The sequence below is a fragment of the Nannobrachium achirus genome, assembly GCF_963921795.1.
Source record: "Nannobrachium achirus genome assembly, chromosome: 21".
Taxonomy (NCBI): Eukaryota; Metazoa; Chordata; class Actinopteri; order Myctophiformes; family Myctophidae; genus Nannobrachium; species Nannobrachium achirus.
In genome coordinates this window covers 7,172,137-7,192,290 of record NC_137828.1, presented here as the reverse complement: position 1 = coordinate 7,192,290, position 20,154 = coordinate 7,172,137, and the positions used below count along the sequence as shown (strand labels likewise).

General features: G+C 40.9%; 1 protein-coding gene across 1 annotated transcript in view; it reads right to left on the bottom strand.

Annotated features, from left to right (window-relative positions):
- The window catches only part of LOC308307231 (A-type potassium channel modulatory protein DPP6-like), a gene marked incomplete at both ends in the record, with an annotated part of 64,299 nt that overhangs the window by 29,881 nt on the left and 14,264 nt on the right, over window positions 1-20,154 (bottom strand). Inside the window, 5 exons of the mRNA XM_080752404.1 lie at window positions 1,331-1,415; window positions 16,697-16,744; window positions 17,276-17,420; window positions 18,003-18,271; window positions 18,837-19,063. Of these exons, the coding sequence (XP_080608530.1) occupies window positions 1,331-1,415; window positions 16,697-16,744; window positions 17,276-17,420; window positions 18,003-18,271; window positions 18,837-19,063 (774 nt within the window). The remainder of the gene's footprint in view (window positions 1-1,330; window positions 1,416-16,696; window positions 16,745-17,275; window positions 17,421-18,002; window positions 18,272-18,836; window positions 19,064-20,154) is intronic.

Here is a 20,154-nt window from a genome sequence, read left to right as displayed (position 1 = left end):
TGCTAGGACATGGAGAAGGGGTTCCAGTGAATGAGTGATGCTTGCCGGGTTCCAGTGGGGAGATCTGGGGTTGAGACTGGGACTGAATGGGAGGGTTATCACTAGGTGTTAAGGGAGGGCCAAACCGAGTTTGCTGAGATTTCTCCTCAGGCATCTCTGAAGCATGCTTCACTCTTCTTCTTTCTCTTTCTTGTATGCTTGCCTCTACCTCTAACGGACACGTTAATGTCTCTTTCTTCATCCAAGTCTTTCTTCTCAGGTGGAGTGTCTTCCATCTCAGTAAGCCTCAATCCCTCAGCTGAGGAGAAGGAGGATGTGAGACTTCCTTTTTGCTTCAAATTGCTCACCTGCTCATCTTTTAAATGAGTCCCTGAGCCAACAAGGGAAAGCACCTAAAAATAGAAAAGAAAGTCATGAATATTAAATAAGCATACAGTATCATACATAAACACTAGAGACCATTTTGCAATAGGTTCACACCAGCCTTGAGGCAAACTTGGTGTGTAGGATTCAATACAAGAGAAGTAAGAACTACGTTGGGTAAAACAGGTGAACTGTGTTAGATATCAAACAATCCTTGCATGGTCAATCTTTAACACACGTTAGTTAGTGTTTCGCTGAAATATTCCTTCATTTCTACAAGTATTATAAACTATATAGAACCTGCATTCTAAATGCTTAATTCCAATTTCAGGTAAAGAGGACCAGGGGAACAGGTTCTCATGTGTACATCATGATAGGGGAGATACTTCAGGTGAAGAGCTAAAATCACTATCTGACCGATATGCTCTGAATAGCTTGCTTCAAAAATTCATCTCATGGAACACATGTTATTTATAATGTATGTGGTTTGGACCAATAGTTATTAAACAGTCTCTGAAAGCATGGTATGTAAGTACGTACAGTACATTATGGTGTAAGGATACATGGACTATATGTTTATTAAATGGTCCAGATCAGTACCAACTACAGGGTGGAGACCTGGAGGTATTTCACTCACTGTCACTTTATAGTACAGGCAAATAAACAGAAACCGCCGATCATTTTCTGAATGTGCTAAACAATGTAGAATTAATGTATCACAACTTCTCAATTTGGACACAAAAAGTGACACGTCCGTTTATCGCACACGCTGCACTCAACACAACACAGGAGTTGTAGGTTAAAGGGATAGCTTTTCCAGTCATAACTGTGAACTTTATTTCTATATGTTGCGTCAGACAAATACCCCATATTATATTAAAACAACTAAAACTAACAGTAAATTGTATTTAGTGAAGAAATAAACGATAAAAAAGGGTTAGATTTATGTAAGTAAAACATATAAGACCATATAACCTTGTCACCAGGAGGAAGGGGAGGTGTTGATGTCTGATCCATGGACTTCATCTCCATCTGACCAGACTGTTTCATCTCTACAGAAGAACAACCAACAAACATTCATTACACATGATGAGTATAGAAGACATGAGGTCTGATACATTGTTTTATGACTGTACAGAAATATCACTGTAAACTCAATTAGGCCTAACCATATTCGCACAGCGGCCATTTTGTTCTTACATCATGCATGGAGGTGGCCCCTCCCCCTCCAGTATGAAGTAAGAGTTAAATGGACACAGTGTGAACATGTTAGTTTAAAATCAACCCTAGACTCACTATTCTGGACAGGACAATAAAAGATGAACATTCTGTACAGATATGTAAACATTTGGTAAAAAAATCAAACCTCGGTTTCAAAGTGAAGCGGTGAACTTTCATTCTATGTGTTCTAGAGTAATGAACTCTGTGATCTATACATTCTTTATATTCTGAATGAATGAATGATTTTATCTGGAGGGCCGAATTGTCATGTGAAGCTTGACCAATCCTCAAAGACTGGGACGGACACTACACACATATTCTGGACATACGGGACGGATAAAACCTGTTCATTCTGGACTGAAATGACCATATATGGACATGGGACACACATTTTGTTTTTGATAAACCCTGTTCATTCTGGACTGAAATGACCATATATGGACATGGGATCACACATTTTGTTTTTGAAAAAACCTGTTCATTCTGGACTGAAATGACCATATATGGACATGGGACACACATTTTGTTTTTGAAAAAAACTGTTCATTCTGGACTGAAATGACCATATATGGAAATGGGACACACAAAGCCACTCCTTGGAAGCGGCTTTTCAAAAACAATCAACAACAAAATACACAATATATCAAGAATCAATAGTGAAAATAGGAGCAAGGGTAGGTATACAGATAAAAGGTGACGTGAGTATGTTAGAGTGAGTAGGCCAGTTTGAACAGGTGAGTTTTGAGTTGGGATTTGAAAATGGGAGTCGAGGTGCAGTGCAGCTAAAAGCCCGGGCACCCATGGTGCCGAGGCAGGCACTATCAGGGGGCCCATCGAGGAGTCAGCGGCTGAGGGCCGGCCACACTTCGGCACTCGCCCTTACTGTCATGGCTTTTGGAGAACTGTATCCCGTGCATAAGTTGCCTGTGCAAGTTGATGAGGAACGCAGGGAACAGGAGGGGACATGGCCATGGAGAAGGTCGGAGAGGATGGGGGTGATGTGTAATTTATACGGTAATGAATGGGGAGCCAGTGGAGTTGGATGAGGATGGGGGTGATGTGGGCGTATAGTTTAGTGTGGGTGAATGGGTGATGATCCGGGCAGCTGAGTTTTGATTGATTTGTAGTTTATTGACTCGTAGTTTGGAGGGCCAGAGAGAAGGGAATTACAGTAGTCGATGTGGGATGTGACGAGTGCACATATACATAATACTTATAGTTTTGCGGAGGAGCTCTCATGCATGGAATAACCTCCTCTGCTGATATGAGGGGTGCAACTGTACTCTTCATCCACAAGGTGTCAGTAAAAGTACAGTATACTGAATACATTGAAAGCCAAGCCATCAACTTTGTCTTTGTAGAACTGAATACAGGATATATTTCTAAAAGGGCCATTCATACTGAGCAGAACTAAAACTATAACTATACAAATATAGTTTTAAACATCATTCTAAGTCGGTCAAGCTAGTGGATGGCACACAGACTATAAAAGTTATAACCTCGCCCACCAGGCTTTCTCACAGGAAAAGCCTGGTGCTCGTTCACAACAGGCCGTTTGGTTTCCGCCTAAAGCGCGGAAACCACTAGAAGAAGCGGCGTCGCTTTGATTTGGTTCCCTCCGTTTGTTTCCCCAATACCTATTAAAATGTTCGAGTAGCCTAGTGTAGTCTTGCCAGTCGCTAAAAGTTGGACTAAAAGATGCATATACCAAACGAATTTTTCAAAAGCAAAACTACTCCGCATCAAGGAGTTTATTAGGTAGGCCCTAAAAGTGTGTCCTTGAGCGCAGGGGAATATTTTGGGTTAAAACTGAATCCGGTTTGATCTTTCCGGCAAATTGTAGTCCTTTGAGTACTACAACGTGACGTTTTGGGGTTTCCGCTCCAGACCGGTTACAAACCCGAAAAGTGAAGTGATCCCAGACTATAAAAGTTATAGTGCCCAGTCTGACTGGCACTTATTCTGTGAAACCTCTCTGGCCCAGTAGTGTTTTAATTCAGTGGCTAATGTTTAAAGAGCTAGTAAAATGAAAAATTAGTTTTCACACTTTTAGAGCTTATCCGTGGTAATCATATGGGCATTCCTGACACTAGATGCAAAAAAAATATTTTTTTTGTGTATTTCTATATCAAAGGTCCCTAAATAGGTCATTCTTAATTCTTTCCTGTGAACAGAAACGTGCTGCGTGATGACATAGACAGGTCTGCTTGCATATAAATGAACCTTGGGTTACATTCACCTGTTTGTTTCCCATTGCCGGCATTCCTCCAAGACAGCTGTTTTCTTTTTAATTACAGAGCTACTCATTCAAGATGACTTCCAAACTACGTATTACTCATTGTAAACTTAATGAGCGCAATAAAATATGTATCTATACACATTATAGGTTAGAATAATAAGCAACTTGGTAACACACATTCTGTAAAATGCACTCCCTAAAACCCTCAGAGACGCCCTCACCATCCAAACCTTCAAAACCGGTCTCAAAACCCACCTCTTTCATATTGCTTTCCCCAGCTAATCTACCTTATCCTTAATTGTTTTTTTTTTATTAGTCTTTAATAAAGTTGTTTATTTTGTTATTTTTTGCCCCATGTAAAGCGTATTTGGGTACTCAGAAAAGCACTATATACATTTGAGATATTATTATTATTACAAGAGGCAGCCTGGTCGTGTCTCTTTGCCTTGCTACTGTGGGCTACAAACAAGACTTTAGGTATCACATGACTCAGATTTTACATCCCATTGCCTGAAGGGCTGTTCCCTTCTGATTGGCATTTCACTGGGGCTTTAACAAATGCACATCGCTTTTAAAGGAGCACTACATAGGCCTACTGTGTATCAGTGTCTATTTAAAGGAGAACTATAGTCCTACTGTATCAGTGTCTATTTAAAGGAGCACTATAGTCCTACTGTATCAGTGTCTATTTAAAGGAGCACTATAGTCCTGCAGGGCCGTAACCAGGGTTCCGAAAATACCGAGGTCATTAATATCCTCGTGCACGCGTGCGAAAAAATCGGGTTTTGCGCGGTTTTATCATGTTGTTTTAATGGGTTTCTACGGTTTATTTTTAACCTAAATGTAACACAAACATAAACAAAACAAGTGCTTCTTTTTCTAGACACCATGAGCATGTCTATATGATTTATTTAGGCCAACTTATTTTGCAGCAATATAGTCAAACGTCAAGCATCAACGTCACAATGTCAATCATTTTGCAACAATTAAGTATATTTACTCTCGAGTCGAGAGAGACACTGTGCCAGTGTGCTTCAGACTGATCTGCAACCAACAACTAACTAGGCGGTCACGTACAGTATGCGCTCACCCTTTATTTCCCCAAAGTCACAGTGTTCTGATAAATCATAAAGAGCTCTGATAAACATTTCATCTTTCTCACCGGGCCGCTGTTCTCTCTGATGGAAACAGGCGTGCTTGTGGATCATATTCCGTGTGAGGTAAAAGTAGACTACTGGTCGTCGTCGAACTTCTTCTGATCATCCCCTGACAACGTGAATGACAATGTTTTCAGCCTCCGGTCCGGGCCCATAGCGTATATCAGGGAACTGACCTGAACCTCGTCATCCTCCTCAATGTTTAGTTTTGTCACCAGACGATAGCGTTGGAAACGCTGTTTACAGTCTCCACATTCATTTGGGCGGCCAAATGCAAAACTAACAGGGGGGTTAAACCTGACCATCTTTCTGAAGTGATGCGTCCGTCTTCTGACAGCATGTACCGGTAATGAGTTTCAATGTCCACACAATTTAAGGTATAGGCTAATCCAATCGTAGGCTTTACAGTGTAATTCCGGGCAGGCTAACAACAACAACACTACAGAACCATAGTACAAAACAGCCTGTGATCACTATAGCAACGGACCTGCTTTACGGCAGTGTTGTGAAGTTCTTAAAGGGCCTACACCATGCCTTTAAAACTATATTTTTTGTATAAATATATGCTCAAAATTGAGTCTTATGCCTCATTCACATAGGGAGCAGCAAAGCTAAAGTTTAGCTTGCTTGGTCAATGTTATCTCAATGGAAACCAGCTTTAAAGCTTCCAAACCTTCGTTTGGTGTGTCCCATGTATCTTTAAAGCTGGTTTCCATTGAGATAACATTGACCAAGCAAGCAAAACTTTAGCTTTGCTGCTCACTGTGTGAATGAGGCATTAGACAGGTTTTAACCCTCAACAAACACTCTGACCATTCCTTTTGTTTATTCTAGCTCTACTATAATGAGGCTCTCCAGCTGCAATACCAAAACGGCCTCTGTTTGCTCAGGGGCGCATCTAGTGGGGTTTTTCCACTGAAAAACATTTTTTGATTTTTTTTTTTTTTTTTTTTTTTACCGAGGTCATGACCTCTGTGTCCTCAATGGTAGTTACGGCCCTACTGTATCAGTGTCTATTTAAAGGAGCACTATATAGTCCTACTGTATCAGTGTCTCTTTAAAGGAGCACTATAGTCCTACTGTATCAGTGTCTCTTTAAAGGAGCACTAGGCCTACTGTGTATCAGTGCGTAGAAGCCAAGACAATATCGATTCGTATCCCACTGTAGTCTACAGCAGGGGTCTTCAACAGGGGGCCCTGGACCCCTATAGGGGGCCACATCTTTGGTTGATTGGAACCTTTTATCTTTATGTTTTCATGTTAACCTTAGCATCCCTATTTGGAGAACTTTAGCCCAAAATAGCAGATCTACAACTAAGCTCACAATACCTCGTACTGCAAGGCGTTGTGACCCTGTAGTGTAGATCGTCTATTTTCGGGAAAAGAGGTTTGGTGTAGAGGGGAAAAGGAGCAGACCATGTAAACTTTACATGCAAACTTGCTATGTGCTATGTAAACTTAACACATTTGCACACAATGCCTCGCACCGCAAGGCGTTGTGTGCTTGTAGAACGGCTGTTTTCACTACTTTTGTGCGATGGTCATATGATGAAGCAGTGCTTTTCTTTGCGACAAAATTTACAAATTTGAAACTTTGAAACCGACAGTGACGATATTGACAAACAGAATGCAGCGGGAGAGCAGCCACAGCATAACATATAAAGCAACAGCATACACTAAGCATCAGCATACTAACAGCATAGGGAATAAGAATAAGCATCTATATGGTCATCTAACAATAGCCTAAGTTGGCCAGTCAATCTAAAAAAAAAGAAAAGAAAAAAGAAAAAGTCCCACACCCAAAAGAAATTGCCCTCCTGCATCATATATTAAAAGTAGTGAATTATATATTTAGTGGATCAAGGTACATTTAGGGGGTTCAAGTTTGGGTCCATTCACTTACTATAGAGGGAAAAATAAATATTTTAAGTAGCATGTGGGGGTTTCTCATGATTCTGAATCCATTACAAGCATCTGTTTTGCACAAAAAAACATTCCTTGGGCTAAAAAATGGACCCCACAAAAGTGTGAAAAGTGATGACTCATCACAAAACCATAGTTGTGTAAGGGCGTTTTAGCCCAAGGAATGTTTTACAAGCTACACAAATGCTTGCAATGGATTCAGAATCATGAAAAAAAAAAAAAAAAAAAAAAAAAAGCACTGGGTCTTTTTCCCATGTACGTGAATGGACCCAAACTTGAACCCCCTAAATTTACCTTGATCCACTAAATATATAATTCACAACTTTTAATGTTATTTGAATGACGCTAAGGATCATAAAAAAACCCTGAATGATTACTATTGCGATTTATTTTGGGTCAAACCACAGATCGTCTGGACTAAAGCTGGACCATGGCTTTGGCAGCAGCCAAGCGGCAACATGACTAGCTACTGGGCAGGACTCCCTATGTATTGTGGGTGGGGGTCAACGTTAGCAGACGAACGCATTACCGAACGCTCCCCGAACTGGTCTTCGTCACTGCGTTCCTTCGCTAACTCGATATCGAGGTAGTATTGGTGGTCAAATTAATTAACAGACACACTATGCACGACACATGCAAAAAATGGAAATAAGGCATTTAATGTCTTTATTCTATGTGTACTGTGCAGTGTGCATGCTATTCATTATCTGGGTTAGGCAGGCAGTGGACCTAAAGCAGGAAAACAGTAAAAGCTATATAATGCAATTGTTTTACTATCGTGAGTAATATCGATATCGAGGTAGGCTATTCAACAACGTTATTAAATATCGACGATTTTCCTAATATCGCCCATGAATCCTTAATGTAGAATGCATAGATCAATGTTAAAATAATAACCCCACTACACACATAGGATAAGAAGATAATAAGAAAAAAGTGCCCCCCAAAATGCACAAGTCCATACTGCATAGCCTATACTGTATTTTATTTAAAGCCTTATCATTTCTTTGTCACATTTGAAAGGATTTCAAATACAAGTGGGCTGGATATACTGTACAGTGCCATATAACCCTTCCACAGGCAGCAATAGAAAAAAGTGAAAAATATAAAAACTGTACAAAATAAAGTGGGAAGAAAATTAAATCCCTCATAGGTTCATAGTCGAAAAATACAGTTATGTTTGTATCCAAAATCATGTTAAAAAAAGTCCACTGAGATGGTCCTAGAAAATGTACAGTACAAATGATATAGTGATGTATCAGAATTGTAACAGAATTGTCAGAAACAAATCTACAGAGGTTGAGGATTCAGCTTAGGCTGATGCATTAAAAAGGTGCACAATGTGATTTCTTGTTTCTATATTGTTACAGTAATCATTGCTATGTTGTGTTTGTTCACTAACAGTGGTAAAGGTTTGTGTTCCAGCTCCAATTAACCCTTTGTCAGCCTTCTGATTGGTCCCTGACTGACCAACCAGCAGGCCCTTTCTGCCTTGTCCCCTGGTTATGCCATTTTTTCGTTGAAAATGTTGAATTTGCTAAAACATAATTTTTGGAGAAATAAAAACATTTAAAAACATGCCCAGTCACTATTCTGCACCCGAGAGGCTCCTTTTTACTGAAACCAAGTTTAAAATGAGAATTGAATACACAGGATAACAATAAGCAGCAACTGAATTTCAATGGTAGTGGATGGAGAGAAAGGACTTTTGTCCCACCAAGACATAGCAACCAATAGGTGCGAAGAGGGGTGGGACAACGGGCAGGACTTGACAACGGGTGAATTGTGTCTGCTCATCCTTTTTGTTAGCCTGGCGGGCCATCCCACATACTGCGTTCACTCACTCATTCCTTCCCCAGTATGAATGAGTGGGTGACCGCAGTATGTGGGATGGCCCACCAGGGTACCTTTTTGTTCCATCATCCCATACCCTGTATGGGTTTTTTTCTTTCTACTAAAGAGATGGACTGAGCAGACACTCTCTTGGAACCAAATGTAAGGGTCCATTTGGTTCCGTGTGTACACTCTCAGATTTACAGATCCGTAAGGGTCCATTTGGTTCCATGTGTACACTCTCAGAGTTATCAATTACACACTGGCATCGGAATATCAACGATACGCAAGTTAGGGGTATCGGAATCAGGGAGGAAACAATGGCATCGGTCCATCTCTGACTCATTTCTTTGTCTCAACGACGGCTGACATTCAGGGCAGTTTGCACCAAGAGGGATTAAATAAATCTTAATTTAGGGTTAATCAAGGGTTTGTTGATCTAGGTTTTAATTTAAATCGAGGTGCTTTGCACCACTTAAATTTAAGCATTGCTTAACAAATCTGTGATAAAACCCTTAACCTGTGATTAAAACCATAAACTGTGATTAATTCATGGCTTAAATGTCCTCCATCTTGGATTTCATGTAAACAAACTGGAATATGCTATTCTCTTGAGCCTAACATCATTAGCGTTACTCTTTTATTCACTTTTAGGAGAATGTGGGCAGGCCTATGTTAACTCATCCAGTGCCATCCGGCCACAAGGGGTGCTAGAGTGCCAGAAAAATCTCCATAGACCTTCTTTATAGCTTTCGTCGACCCTCCCCCAACTGCCTTGTGTTTTCACTCCGGTCAATGCTGTGGGTGTCGAGAGGAGGAAGCTAGCTGACACGTAGCCAAAATGCTAACCCCTTTAGAAGCCCGATCTAAAGCTATTTCAGCCGCAAAAAAACTTTCTTTTTGGGTCTGGGGACACAATCCGGAGAAAATCCTGTCTAAAGATGTGATTTATTATTGGAGTGGGCGGCGCGATTTGGCCGTTAGCGCGAATACGGCCCGTGGATGGCCGAGTCTAAGTCCCGGCCAAGGATGGACGTCTAGACCGGGGCTTCATTGAGGCCTCCGATAAAATAATTCATTTTATTAAATATCCCGAACTAGTTCGGGATAGGCACCCTGGAATACGTCGCGCCGCCTACAATGAACATTGGGTGAACATTGGGGGGGTCTAAACTTTATTTTAAACCATTTTTAATGGAATATATCGTCGGACAGAGTAGAATGGCCGCTAAGCTAGCGGCTAGCGAGCCTGGACCACCCACGTTGTTCCAAGCAGCTCGGGGTAAGTAAAATAGCAAATAAAAAATTGTTTTTGATCCTGAATATCGGCACTTAAAGGGTTAAGAAGAGCGCCTGCAGCCAAAACAAAACAAAAAAAATAACACTCCGTCATACGATGGTGACGCTCGGACGCTACACAGAGCGGTGCGGTGCGGTGCGGTGCGGCGCGGCGATGCGATGCGTGGCTATATAGGAAGCAAGAAAAGACCACAGTTTTGATCATATTCACATTTGAGTCAATTATGAAGCGATTTCGAAAATTAAAACGTCTCCATGTTGCTTGGGAAGTGGGAAATGTCTGTATTATGTCCCTGTAAAATGTTCGCTAATTCAAAATAGCCGATGTACAGTACAGTACTACAAGGATGTAGGGAAGACAACAATAATGATGTTTGTTTTCAGTTGCAAGCCTTCAGGGGTTGCTGTGAGGCTTCCCTCACAGGAGGGGGACCCCCATTCATGTCAATGGCATGTTTGCATTTAAACCACCTCTACAGCAGGATTAAAATCAATCCCTTACTGATGTTTAAATCAAAGTTTAAAGTAGTGGTGCAACAGGATTAATAGTAATCCAGGTTTACAGTGAAAATTCAAACCAAGATTAAAAGGATGGTTTAAAACTAAACCTGATTAATGAAAACTAGGTTTAAGGTTTGGTGCAAGCTGATTAAAAGATAAACCTTGATTTAAACCAGTTTAAGGCTTAAACCGTGTTGGTGCAAGCCGCCCTCAGTCTTCACCCTCATCCATGTCCATCTCTCTGACCTCGGATTAACTTGTGGTTGTGTGGGTTGACACCGCGGCAGGAGGGATGCACCAGGGCATTGTCTTCAGTTTAGGAAACGACTCTTTCAGTTTGTCTTTTTGTAGCATAGAGAGGAAGTCACTGCAAGTTGGTTCTTCCCTTGAAAGTATTATGTCCACAAGTCCAATAGCTGCCTCGGATAGGGACTTTTCACTGAGTTTCATCAGGTCGTTATACTGAGTTCGCACCACTAGCCCGGATTGATCTACCCACTGCATGAAATGCTTAAAATCTGTCTCCATGATTTCTAGAATTTCTATCTTGTTTTGTATGATCCACTGTTTAGCTGACATCGCTGGAAGAGAAGGGATAACGTGGCATTTTCATTGGCTCATGAAAAATTTTAACCAAACAATAAATAAATACAAATTATATCTGTGCAAAATCATGGGGAGGAATCATCACAACACAACATAAACTGGTTTATCAATGGTTGCAGTAATCCAAAATTAATTGATCTCATGTAGTAAAAGGAAATGTGTAAAATCACCTGGCTCCTGTGGTGGACAAGATCTCTTACTGGGAATTACTTCTGATGGGACGCATCTCTGTGTTTTGCCTGTAATAGAGATGGACATTACACTGTGGTTGTAATAGAGATGGACATTACACTGTGGTTGTAATAGAGATGGACATTACACTGGTTGTAATAGAGATGGACATTACACTGTGGTTGTAAAAGAGATGGACATTACACTGTGGTTGTAATAGAGATGGACATTACACTGTGGTTGTAATAGAGATGGACATTACACTGTGGTTGTAATAGAGATGGACATTACACTGTGGTTGTAATAGAGATGGACATTACACTGTGGTTGTAATAGAGATGGACATTACACTGTGGTTGTAATAGAGATGGACATTACACTGTGGTTGTAATAGAGATGGACATTACACTGTGGTTGTAATAGAGATGGACATTACACTGTGGTTGTAATAGAGATGGACATTACACTGTGGTTGTAAAAGAGATGGACATTACACTGTGGTTGTAATAGAGATGGACATTACACTGGTTGTAATAGAGATGGACATTACACTGTGGTTGTAATAGAGATGGACATTACACTGTGGTTGTAATAGAGATGGACATTACACTGGTTGTAATAGAGATGGACATTACACTGTGGTTGTAATAGAGATGGACATTACACTGTGGTTGTAATAGAGATGGACATTACACTGTGGTTGTAATAGAGATGGACATTACACTGTGGTTGTAATAGAGATGGACATTACACTGTGGTTGTAATAGAGATGGACATTACACTGTGGTTGTAATAGAGATGGACATTACACTGTGGTTGTAATAGAGATGGACATTACACTGTGGTTGTAATAGAGATGGACATTACACTGTGGTTGTAATAGAGATGGACATTACACTGTGGTTGTAAAAGAGATGGACATTACACTGTGGTTGTAATAGAGATGGACATTACACTGTGGTTGTAATAGAGATGGACATTACACTGGTTGTAATAGAGATGGACATTACACTGTGGTTGTAATAGAGATGGACATTACACTGGTTGTAATAGAGATGGACATTACACTGTGGTTGTAATAGAGATGGACATTACACTGTGGTTGTAATAGAGATGGACATTACACTGTGGTTGTAATAGAGATGGACATTACACTGTGGTTGTAATAGAGATGGACATTACACTGTGGTTGTAATAGAGATGGACATTACACTGTGGTTGTAATAGAGATGGACATTACACTGTGGTTGTAATAGAGATGGACATTACACTGTGGTTGTAAAAGAGATGGACATTACACTGTGGTTGTAATAGAGATGGACATTACACTGTGGTTGTAATAGAGATGGACATTACACTGTGGTTGTAATAGAGATGGACATTACACTGTGGTTGTAATAGAGATGGACATTACACTGGTTGTAATAGAGATGGACATTACACTGTGGTTGTAATAGAGATGGACATTACACTGTGGTTGTAATAGAGATGGACATTACACTGTGGTTGTAAAAGAGATGGACATTACACTGTGGTTGTAATAGAGATGGACATTACACTGTGGTTGTAATAGAGATGGACATTAGACTGGTTGTAATAGAGATGGACATTACACTGTGGTTGTAAAAGAGATGGACATTACACTGTGGTTGTAATAGAGATGGACATTACACTGTGGTTGTAATAGAGATGGACATTACACTGTGGTTGTAATAGAGATGGACATTACACTGTGGTTGTAATAGAGATGGACATTACACTGTGGTTGTAATAGAGATGGACATTACACTGTGGTTGTAATAGAGATGGACATTACACTGTGGTTGTAATAGAGATGGACATTACACTGTGGTTGTAATAGAGATGGACATTACACTGTGGTTGTAATAGAGATGGACATTACACTGTGGTTGTAATAGAGATGGACATTACACTGTGGTTGTAATAGAGATGGACATTACACTGGTTGTAATAGAGATGGACATTACACTGGTTGTAAGAGAGACATTACACTGTGTTTGTAAGAGAGATGGACATTACACTGTGGTTATACAATGCTGAACATACTATTATACTACAGAACATAAAACAAATCTAATGAATCATGCTTACACGTCCTTTTGATTGGCCTTGTATTTGTGCTGGGAACCAAGTCATCTGACAAGAGAACAAAAGATAGGCCTCCTTATTCAGAAATGCCCAAGTTACATCATCATATAGGCCTACAGCATATAGCACAAATAAACAGAATAAACATTCAAGTAGACATTAGGAACGTGAACGACTATTGGATGTGTGCCGATTTTCACAAAGAAAGCCAGGGTTTCATTAAGAATCAGAATCAGGTTTTTGCTATTTTCCATAAGAGAAAGGGGGGAGGAAGAAGTGGGGACAAGGGGTAAGAGAGAATGCAATAACAACAAAAACAAAGAAAACATAAGAAATGATCTACATGGTACCAAATGTAAGTACCTGAGGTAAGGCATTAAGGGCCCTATTATGATCCAGGTCTTATGCCTTATGCCTTAACTTCTTTACCTTTTTTTCACTATTTTGAAAAACATTTTTAAATCAAATGCTGATCTACATCTGCACGTTGTGAACTTGCAGATCAGCTTTTTGAAATATTTAAAAAACAAAAACAAATAGTAAAAAAAGGCAACGAATTTAAGGCATAAGGCATAAGACCTGGATCATAATAGGGCCCCTAAGGGCTCTATTATGATCCAGGTCTTATGCCTTAATATGCCTTAACTTCTTTGCCTTTTTTTTTTTTACTATATACACATTTTTTTAAATATTTCAAATAGCTGATCTGCAAGCTCACAGCGTGCAGATGTAGATCATCATTTGAAGTATTTAAAAATGTTTTTCAAAATAGTAAAAAAAAAGGCAAAGAAGTTAAGGCATAAGTGGAGCTGTGGTTGTAATAGAGATGGACATTACACTGTGGTTGTAATAGAGATGGACATTACACTGTGGTTGTAATAGAGATGGACATTACACTGTGGTTGTAATAGAGATGGATATTACACTGTGGTTGTAATAGAGATGGACATTACACTGGTTGTAATAGAGATGGACATTACACTGTGGTTGTAATAGAGATGGACATTACACTGTGGTTGTAATAGAGATGGACATTACACTGTGGTTGTAATAGAGATGGACATTACACTGTGGTTGTAATAGAGATGGACATTACACTGTGGTTGTAATAGAGATGGACATTACACTGTGGTTGTAATAGAGATGGACATTACACTGTGGTTGTAATAGAGATGGACATTACACTGGTTGTAATAGAGATGGACATTACACTGTGGTTGTAATAGAGATGGACATTACACTGTGGTTGTAATAGAGATGGACATTACACTGGTTGTAATAGAGATGGACATTCCACTGGTTGTAATAGAGATGGACATTACACTGTGGTTGTAATAGAGATGGACATTACACTGTGGTTGTAATAGAGATGGACATTACACTGTGGTTGTAATAGAGATGGACATTACACTGGTTGTAATAGAGATGGACATTACACTGTGGTTGTAATAGAGATGGACATTACACTGGTTGTAATAGAGATGGACATTACACTGTGGTTGTAATAGAGATGGACATTACACTGTGGTTGTAATAGAGATGTACATTACACTGTGGTTGTAATAGAGATGGACATTACACTGTGGTTGTAATAGAGATGGACATTACACTGGTTGTAATAGAGATGGACATTACACTGTGGTTGTAATAGAGATGGACATTACACTGTGGTTGTAATAGAGATGGACATTACACTGTGGTTGTAATAGAGATGGACATTACACTGTGGTTGTAATAGAGATGGACATTACACTGTGGTTGTAATAGAGATGGACATTACACTGGTTGTAATAGAGATGGACATTACACTGGTTGTAAGAGAGACATTACACTGTGTTTGTAAGAGAGATGGACATTACACTGTGGTTATACAATGCTGAACATACTATTATACTACAGAACATAAAACAAATCTAATGAATCATGCTTACACGTCCTTTTGATTGGCCTTGTATTTGTGCTGGGAACCAAGTCATCTGACAAGAGAACAAAAGATAGGCCTCCTTATTCAGAAATGCCCAAGTTACATCATCATATAGGCCTACAGCATATAGCACAAATAAACAGAATAAACATTCAAGTAGACATTAGGAACGTGAACGACTATTGGATGTGTGCCGATTTTCACAAAGAAAGCCAGGGTTTCATTAAGAATCAGAATCAGGTTTTTGCTATTTTCCATAAGAGAAAGGGGGGAGGAAGAAGTGGGGACAAGGGGTAAGAGAGAATGCAATAACAACAAAAACAAAGAAAACATAAGAAATGATCTACATGGTACCAAATGTAAGTACCTGAGGTAAGGCATTAAGGGCCCTATTATGATCCAGGTCTTATGCCTTATGCCTTAACTTCTTTACCTTTTTTTCACTATTTTGAAAAACATTTTTAAATCAAATGCTGATCTACATCTGCACGTTGTGAACTTGCAGATCAGCTTTTTGAAATATTTAAAAAACAAAAACAAATAGTAAAAAAAGGCAACGAAGTTAAGGCATAAGGTATAAGACCTGGATCATAATAGGGCCCCTAAGGGCTCTATTATGATCCAGGTCTTATGCCTTAATATGCCTTAACTTCTTTGCCTTTTTTTTTTTTTTACTATATACACATTTTTTTAAATATTTCAAATAGCTGATCTGCAAGCTCACAGCGTGCAGATGTAGATCATCATTTGAAGTATTTAAAAATGTTTTTCAAAATAGTAAAAAAAAAGGCAAAGAAGTTAAGGCATAAGGCATAAGACCTGGATCATAATAGAGCCCTAAGTCTCTCTGTGGGTTTAATACATATTTAACCTAAATATAAACAGGAGCTTGTGACTAAACAATAACTGCACTGGATTCAATGCAACACAGATTATTAAGCAATATTACACAAGAAGGTGTGCTATATCATCAGATATCATCACGCCTGCGTTGCCTCAGGAACAAGCATAAAGGGTGAGTTCCTGAGGTAACACAGAAGTGGCAGACCCTCGAGTGTTATATTGCGATTATACAACTGTTAAAAAAACACAACAACTTTGTTTCATTGTAATTAAGGTTTACTAGTAGACATGTCGCTGTGTAAATACATACTGTACAGCTTTACATTTTGAATATGTTCTAGTTCGAGTTATTAGTTCAAGTTTCCTATAGAACACAGCAAAAGTGAGTTTTACCATTATAAGAATTACATTCATGGATGTGGAATGTAGCTAATAACAGGCTAATTAGATTCCTTCAAATTCAGGATTTCAAACTAAGGTTCACTGCAACAGTGACCAGATGCTTACCTATGTTCCGTTTGCTTGGCTGTATCTCTGTGTACTTGTCCAGGTCGCCTGACATGGGGACAAAAGTCAGGACCATTAGTAAAATGTCATTCGGAAATAAAGTAAGTGTACTGCAAGTTACAAGCATTCAAGCCAACACAAACTAGAACAGCATACCCAAGCCCTGCACATTTTGGAAGGCAGTCATAGTCAATTGGAGTAGAATTTGAATAATGTGACTGAATACATCTGCATCTTAATGAAAGGACTCAAGTGTGTTTTGAAGAAAAAGCTTAATGTAAAAACTGACACAAATGGCCGGAGCTTACATGGGTTGTTTGCATCATGATTCAAGGGAGGAAAAGATTTTGATTGTACAACCTACGGTTCAAGAGTCATAGGCCAAAACATGAAGGGCCCTGTTATAGTGCCACCATGGAGCCATGATTTGCTTAGCCTGAAGGGAGTGCAAAGTCTAACACTGATCGGGGAAATGGTGCCGGAGATTAGCTGCTCACAGACTTAAACAATGGCGGACACATAGTCGACAGCTTGGCCTGATGCAGACAATAAAGAGGTGTACATACAGTATTTAAGTACCTTTTAGAATCTTTGCACACCATGCTACCTTATCGTCTGTAACACTCGCTTTGAGTTGAAGTTGGAGTTGAAACTTGTTGCAGGGTGGACCCTCGTACAGCACTTCAAAGAAGCCTAGGTTCACTTCCAGGGTGAACATGTGGTACTGCACATGCACATAATGATAAGAATTAACTTACATGTTTATAAGAAATACATATTAAAAGCTAAACGAGTACAACTCTTTACACCTTTACAAACAAAACATGGAACCAGCATGCATATGGTAAGCTGAATAAGCTTTGAGACAAGCACACCTCAGGGACAATTTCTACTCCAGTTTGGTCACTTGTGAGAAAGTGCGCGGTGCTCTCTACCAGTGGACAACTAGTACAGGCATTCTTCTCCACTCTACCGAAATGCTTTGCAGCACAGCGGAGCAAATCCTTCTGAATGGCCTGCCACACACAAGGAGGACAGGAGGAAAAGGTGATGGTGGTTTGGGAGGGAAGAGAAGAGGCAGAGAAGGTAGAACAAATTCACTCAGTTCTTTCCAGCTTAATATAACATTTTTAATGGTAAGAGAAAGATAAAAAAAATATCTGTGACAGATATTTTTTATCTTATCTTACCATCCACTTGAATGGATACATATATTCTGGCCCAGTGGGAATGGGCCTTTACTCTTCGCCCAATGCTAAACTGTACATGTGCAATCTTTCGGTTTCCACATTAGGGCAGTCCTCACCTCAACATGTGACGGGCTGTTGTTGGGGGTGAGGTAGATGCGCAACATTAGAATCTCATCATCACTGCTCAGCTCCTTGTAGATCAGCAAGTCTCCGTGGCATACCACCGGTACACCTGTCTTCTGGGCAGTGGGAACGAGAGGTGACAAGGAGGACACCGACCACTTTACATGGCTACCAGAGAACTCCACTGGCTCAGTGACTGGAGCGTTGCCAGTGATGTGTAGGACACCAAATGTGTAGGACACCCTCTCCTCGTCCACTAGGCCTGGTTGGAGACAGTGAAGGAAGGAGGAAGATTTTTTTTTAGACAATTCATTTGTCTGTCTGTAAATTAAGTCTGCTCTTGGAACGTGACACCATAAACTTATACAGAAACTTGTCTTGACTGTGCTTCAACTTTGTCTAAAAAAAAGAAGATAAAAACAGCGTTGCATCGCCTTTACAATGTGTAGGCTGCAATTACTTATGTTCTGGCTGGAAGTGAGTCTTGCACAATGGATTAGCTGAACGTAATGCTCCCTTGTGTAATGAGAATAAAGCAGTTTACAAAATAATAGGATAATAAACAATGACAACCGCAGCCATCCATGCTTGTGTTACCGTCGGTAGAGAAGGGCTCGTTTTAAACAAGAACGTGATCTGGAGATAGATTACGAGATCAATCCATTTTGGTGAATTTCATAACAATGGCCTGTATGCAAAACAGGATTACCTGATTGAGTTATCTCTTGTTGCATTATGGGAAGCCAAGAAACAAAAAATATGAATGTAGGATAGGCTGCTGTGATTTGGGTTCAAGGTTTCCACCTGAAAAGAGAATATATTCTCACCAGCCAGGCACAGGGAGTGGGGGAACTGGATAAACTTGATGGCAGAGTCATTCTTAGGGACCGTCTCAACGTTGAATGTGGGACCAGCGATCATCCAGGGGTTCTGGAGGAACCTGACGAACTTGGACCAGGGCAGGACAGAATAACGAACCACAACTCGCTCCGACGCATCAAATATCAAGCCTGTCAACACACACTCATATGTCCCTTCTGGTTCCAGCTGTGCCCTGAAATGTGCACACACAGACAAACATACACACAAAACAAACGCGTAGAGCATTATTGCGACCGTAGGTCGCAGTTACTTCTATACTATCCAAACCTCCACAGTCCGTCCGTCAGTCCGTCCGTCAGTCCGTCCGTCAGTCCGTCACGTCACTCATCACACGTCACACTTTTGCCCTGCTCATATCTCCGCAACCGTTGCCCCGATCCATGCCAGATTTTGCACACACACTCCTTGCCTGCCAAACTACAACCTCCAAGGACCCCCAGAGCTCCAGGGACCCCCAGGTCCCTGAGGGACCCCCAGGTGTAAAAAATGACCAAATGTGCAAAAATGACCACCCCAACGGGGCTGCTCACGGGGAATTCCCGGGGACCACCGACTCCTGGTGCTCCAGAACGGATGCAAAAGTGTTGCCGCCCCCAGTGGAGGACCCCTGCCACTGCAGCGCACATAAAATGCCGTAACTCAGGCTAGGAGCGACCGGGAGAGCCGGGGCCGGTACCTATTCGTCCGCCTCGTACACAGTATGTCTACACTCATGTCATCAACTTGGATCTGTCCCATGGACCCCCGGAGCTCCAGGGACCCCCAAGTCCCTGGGGGACCCCCAGGTGTAAAAAATGACCAAATGACCAAATGTGCAAAAATGACCACCCCAACGGGGCTGTTCACGGGGAATTCCCGGGGACCACCGACTCCTGGTGCTCCAGAACGGATGGTGGCGCCCCCAGTGGAGGACCCCCTCCACTGCAGCTCACATAAAATGCCTTAACTCGGGCTAGGAGCGACCGGTAGAGCCGGGGCCGGTACCAATTTGTCCGCCTCGGTGGCGCGGAGACCCCACCCCTCATTTCTCACATGGCCCTCTTCTAGCGCCACCATGAGGCCGATTCTTGCGAAACACATTTTTGGACACTCCTCCTACCATTTTTGCCCTAAAATCACGCAAATCGGTACACAGTATGTCTACACTCATGTCATCAACTTGGATCTGTCCCATGGACCCCCGGAGCTCCAGGGACCCCCAAGTCCCTGGGGGACCCCCAGGTGTAAAAAATGACCAAATGTGCAAAAAGGACCAAATGACCA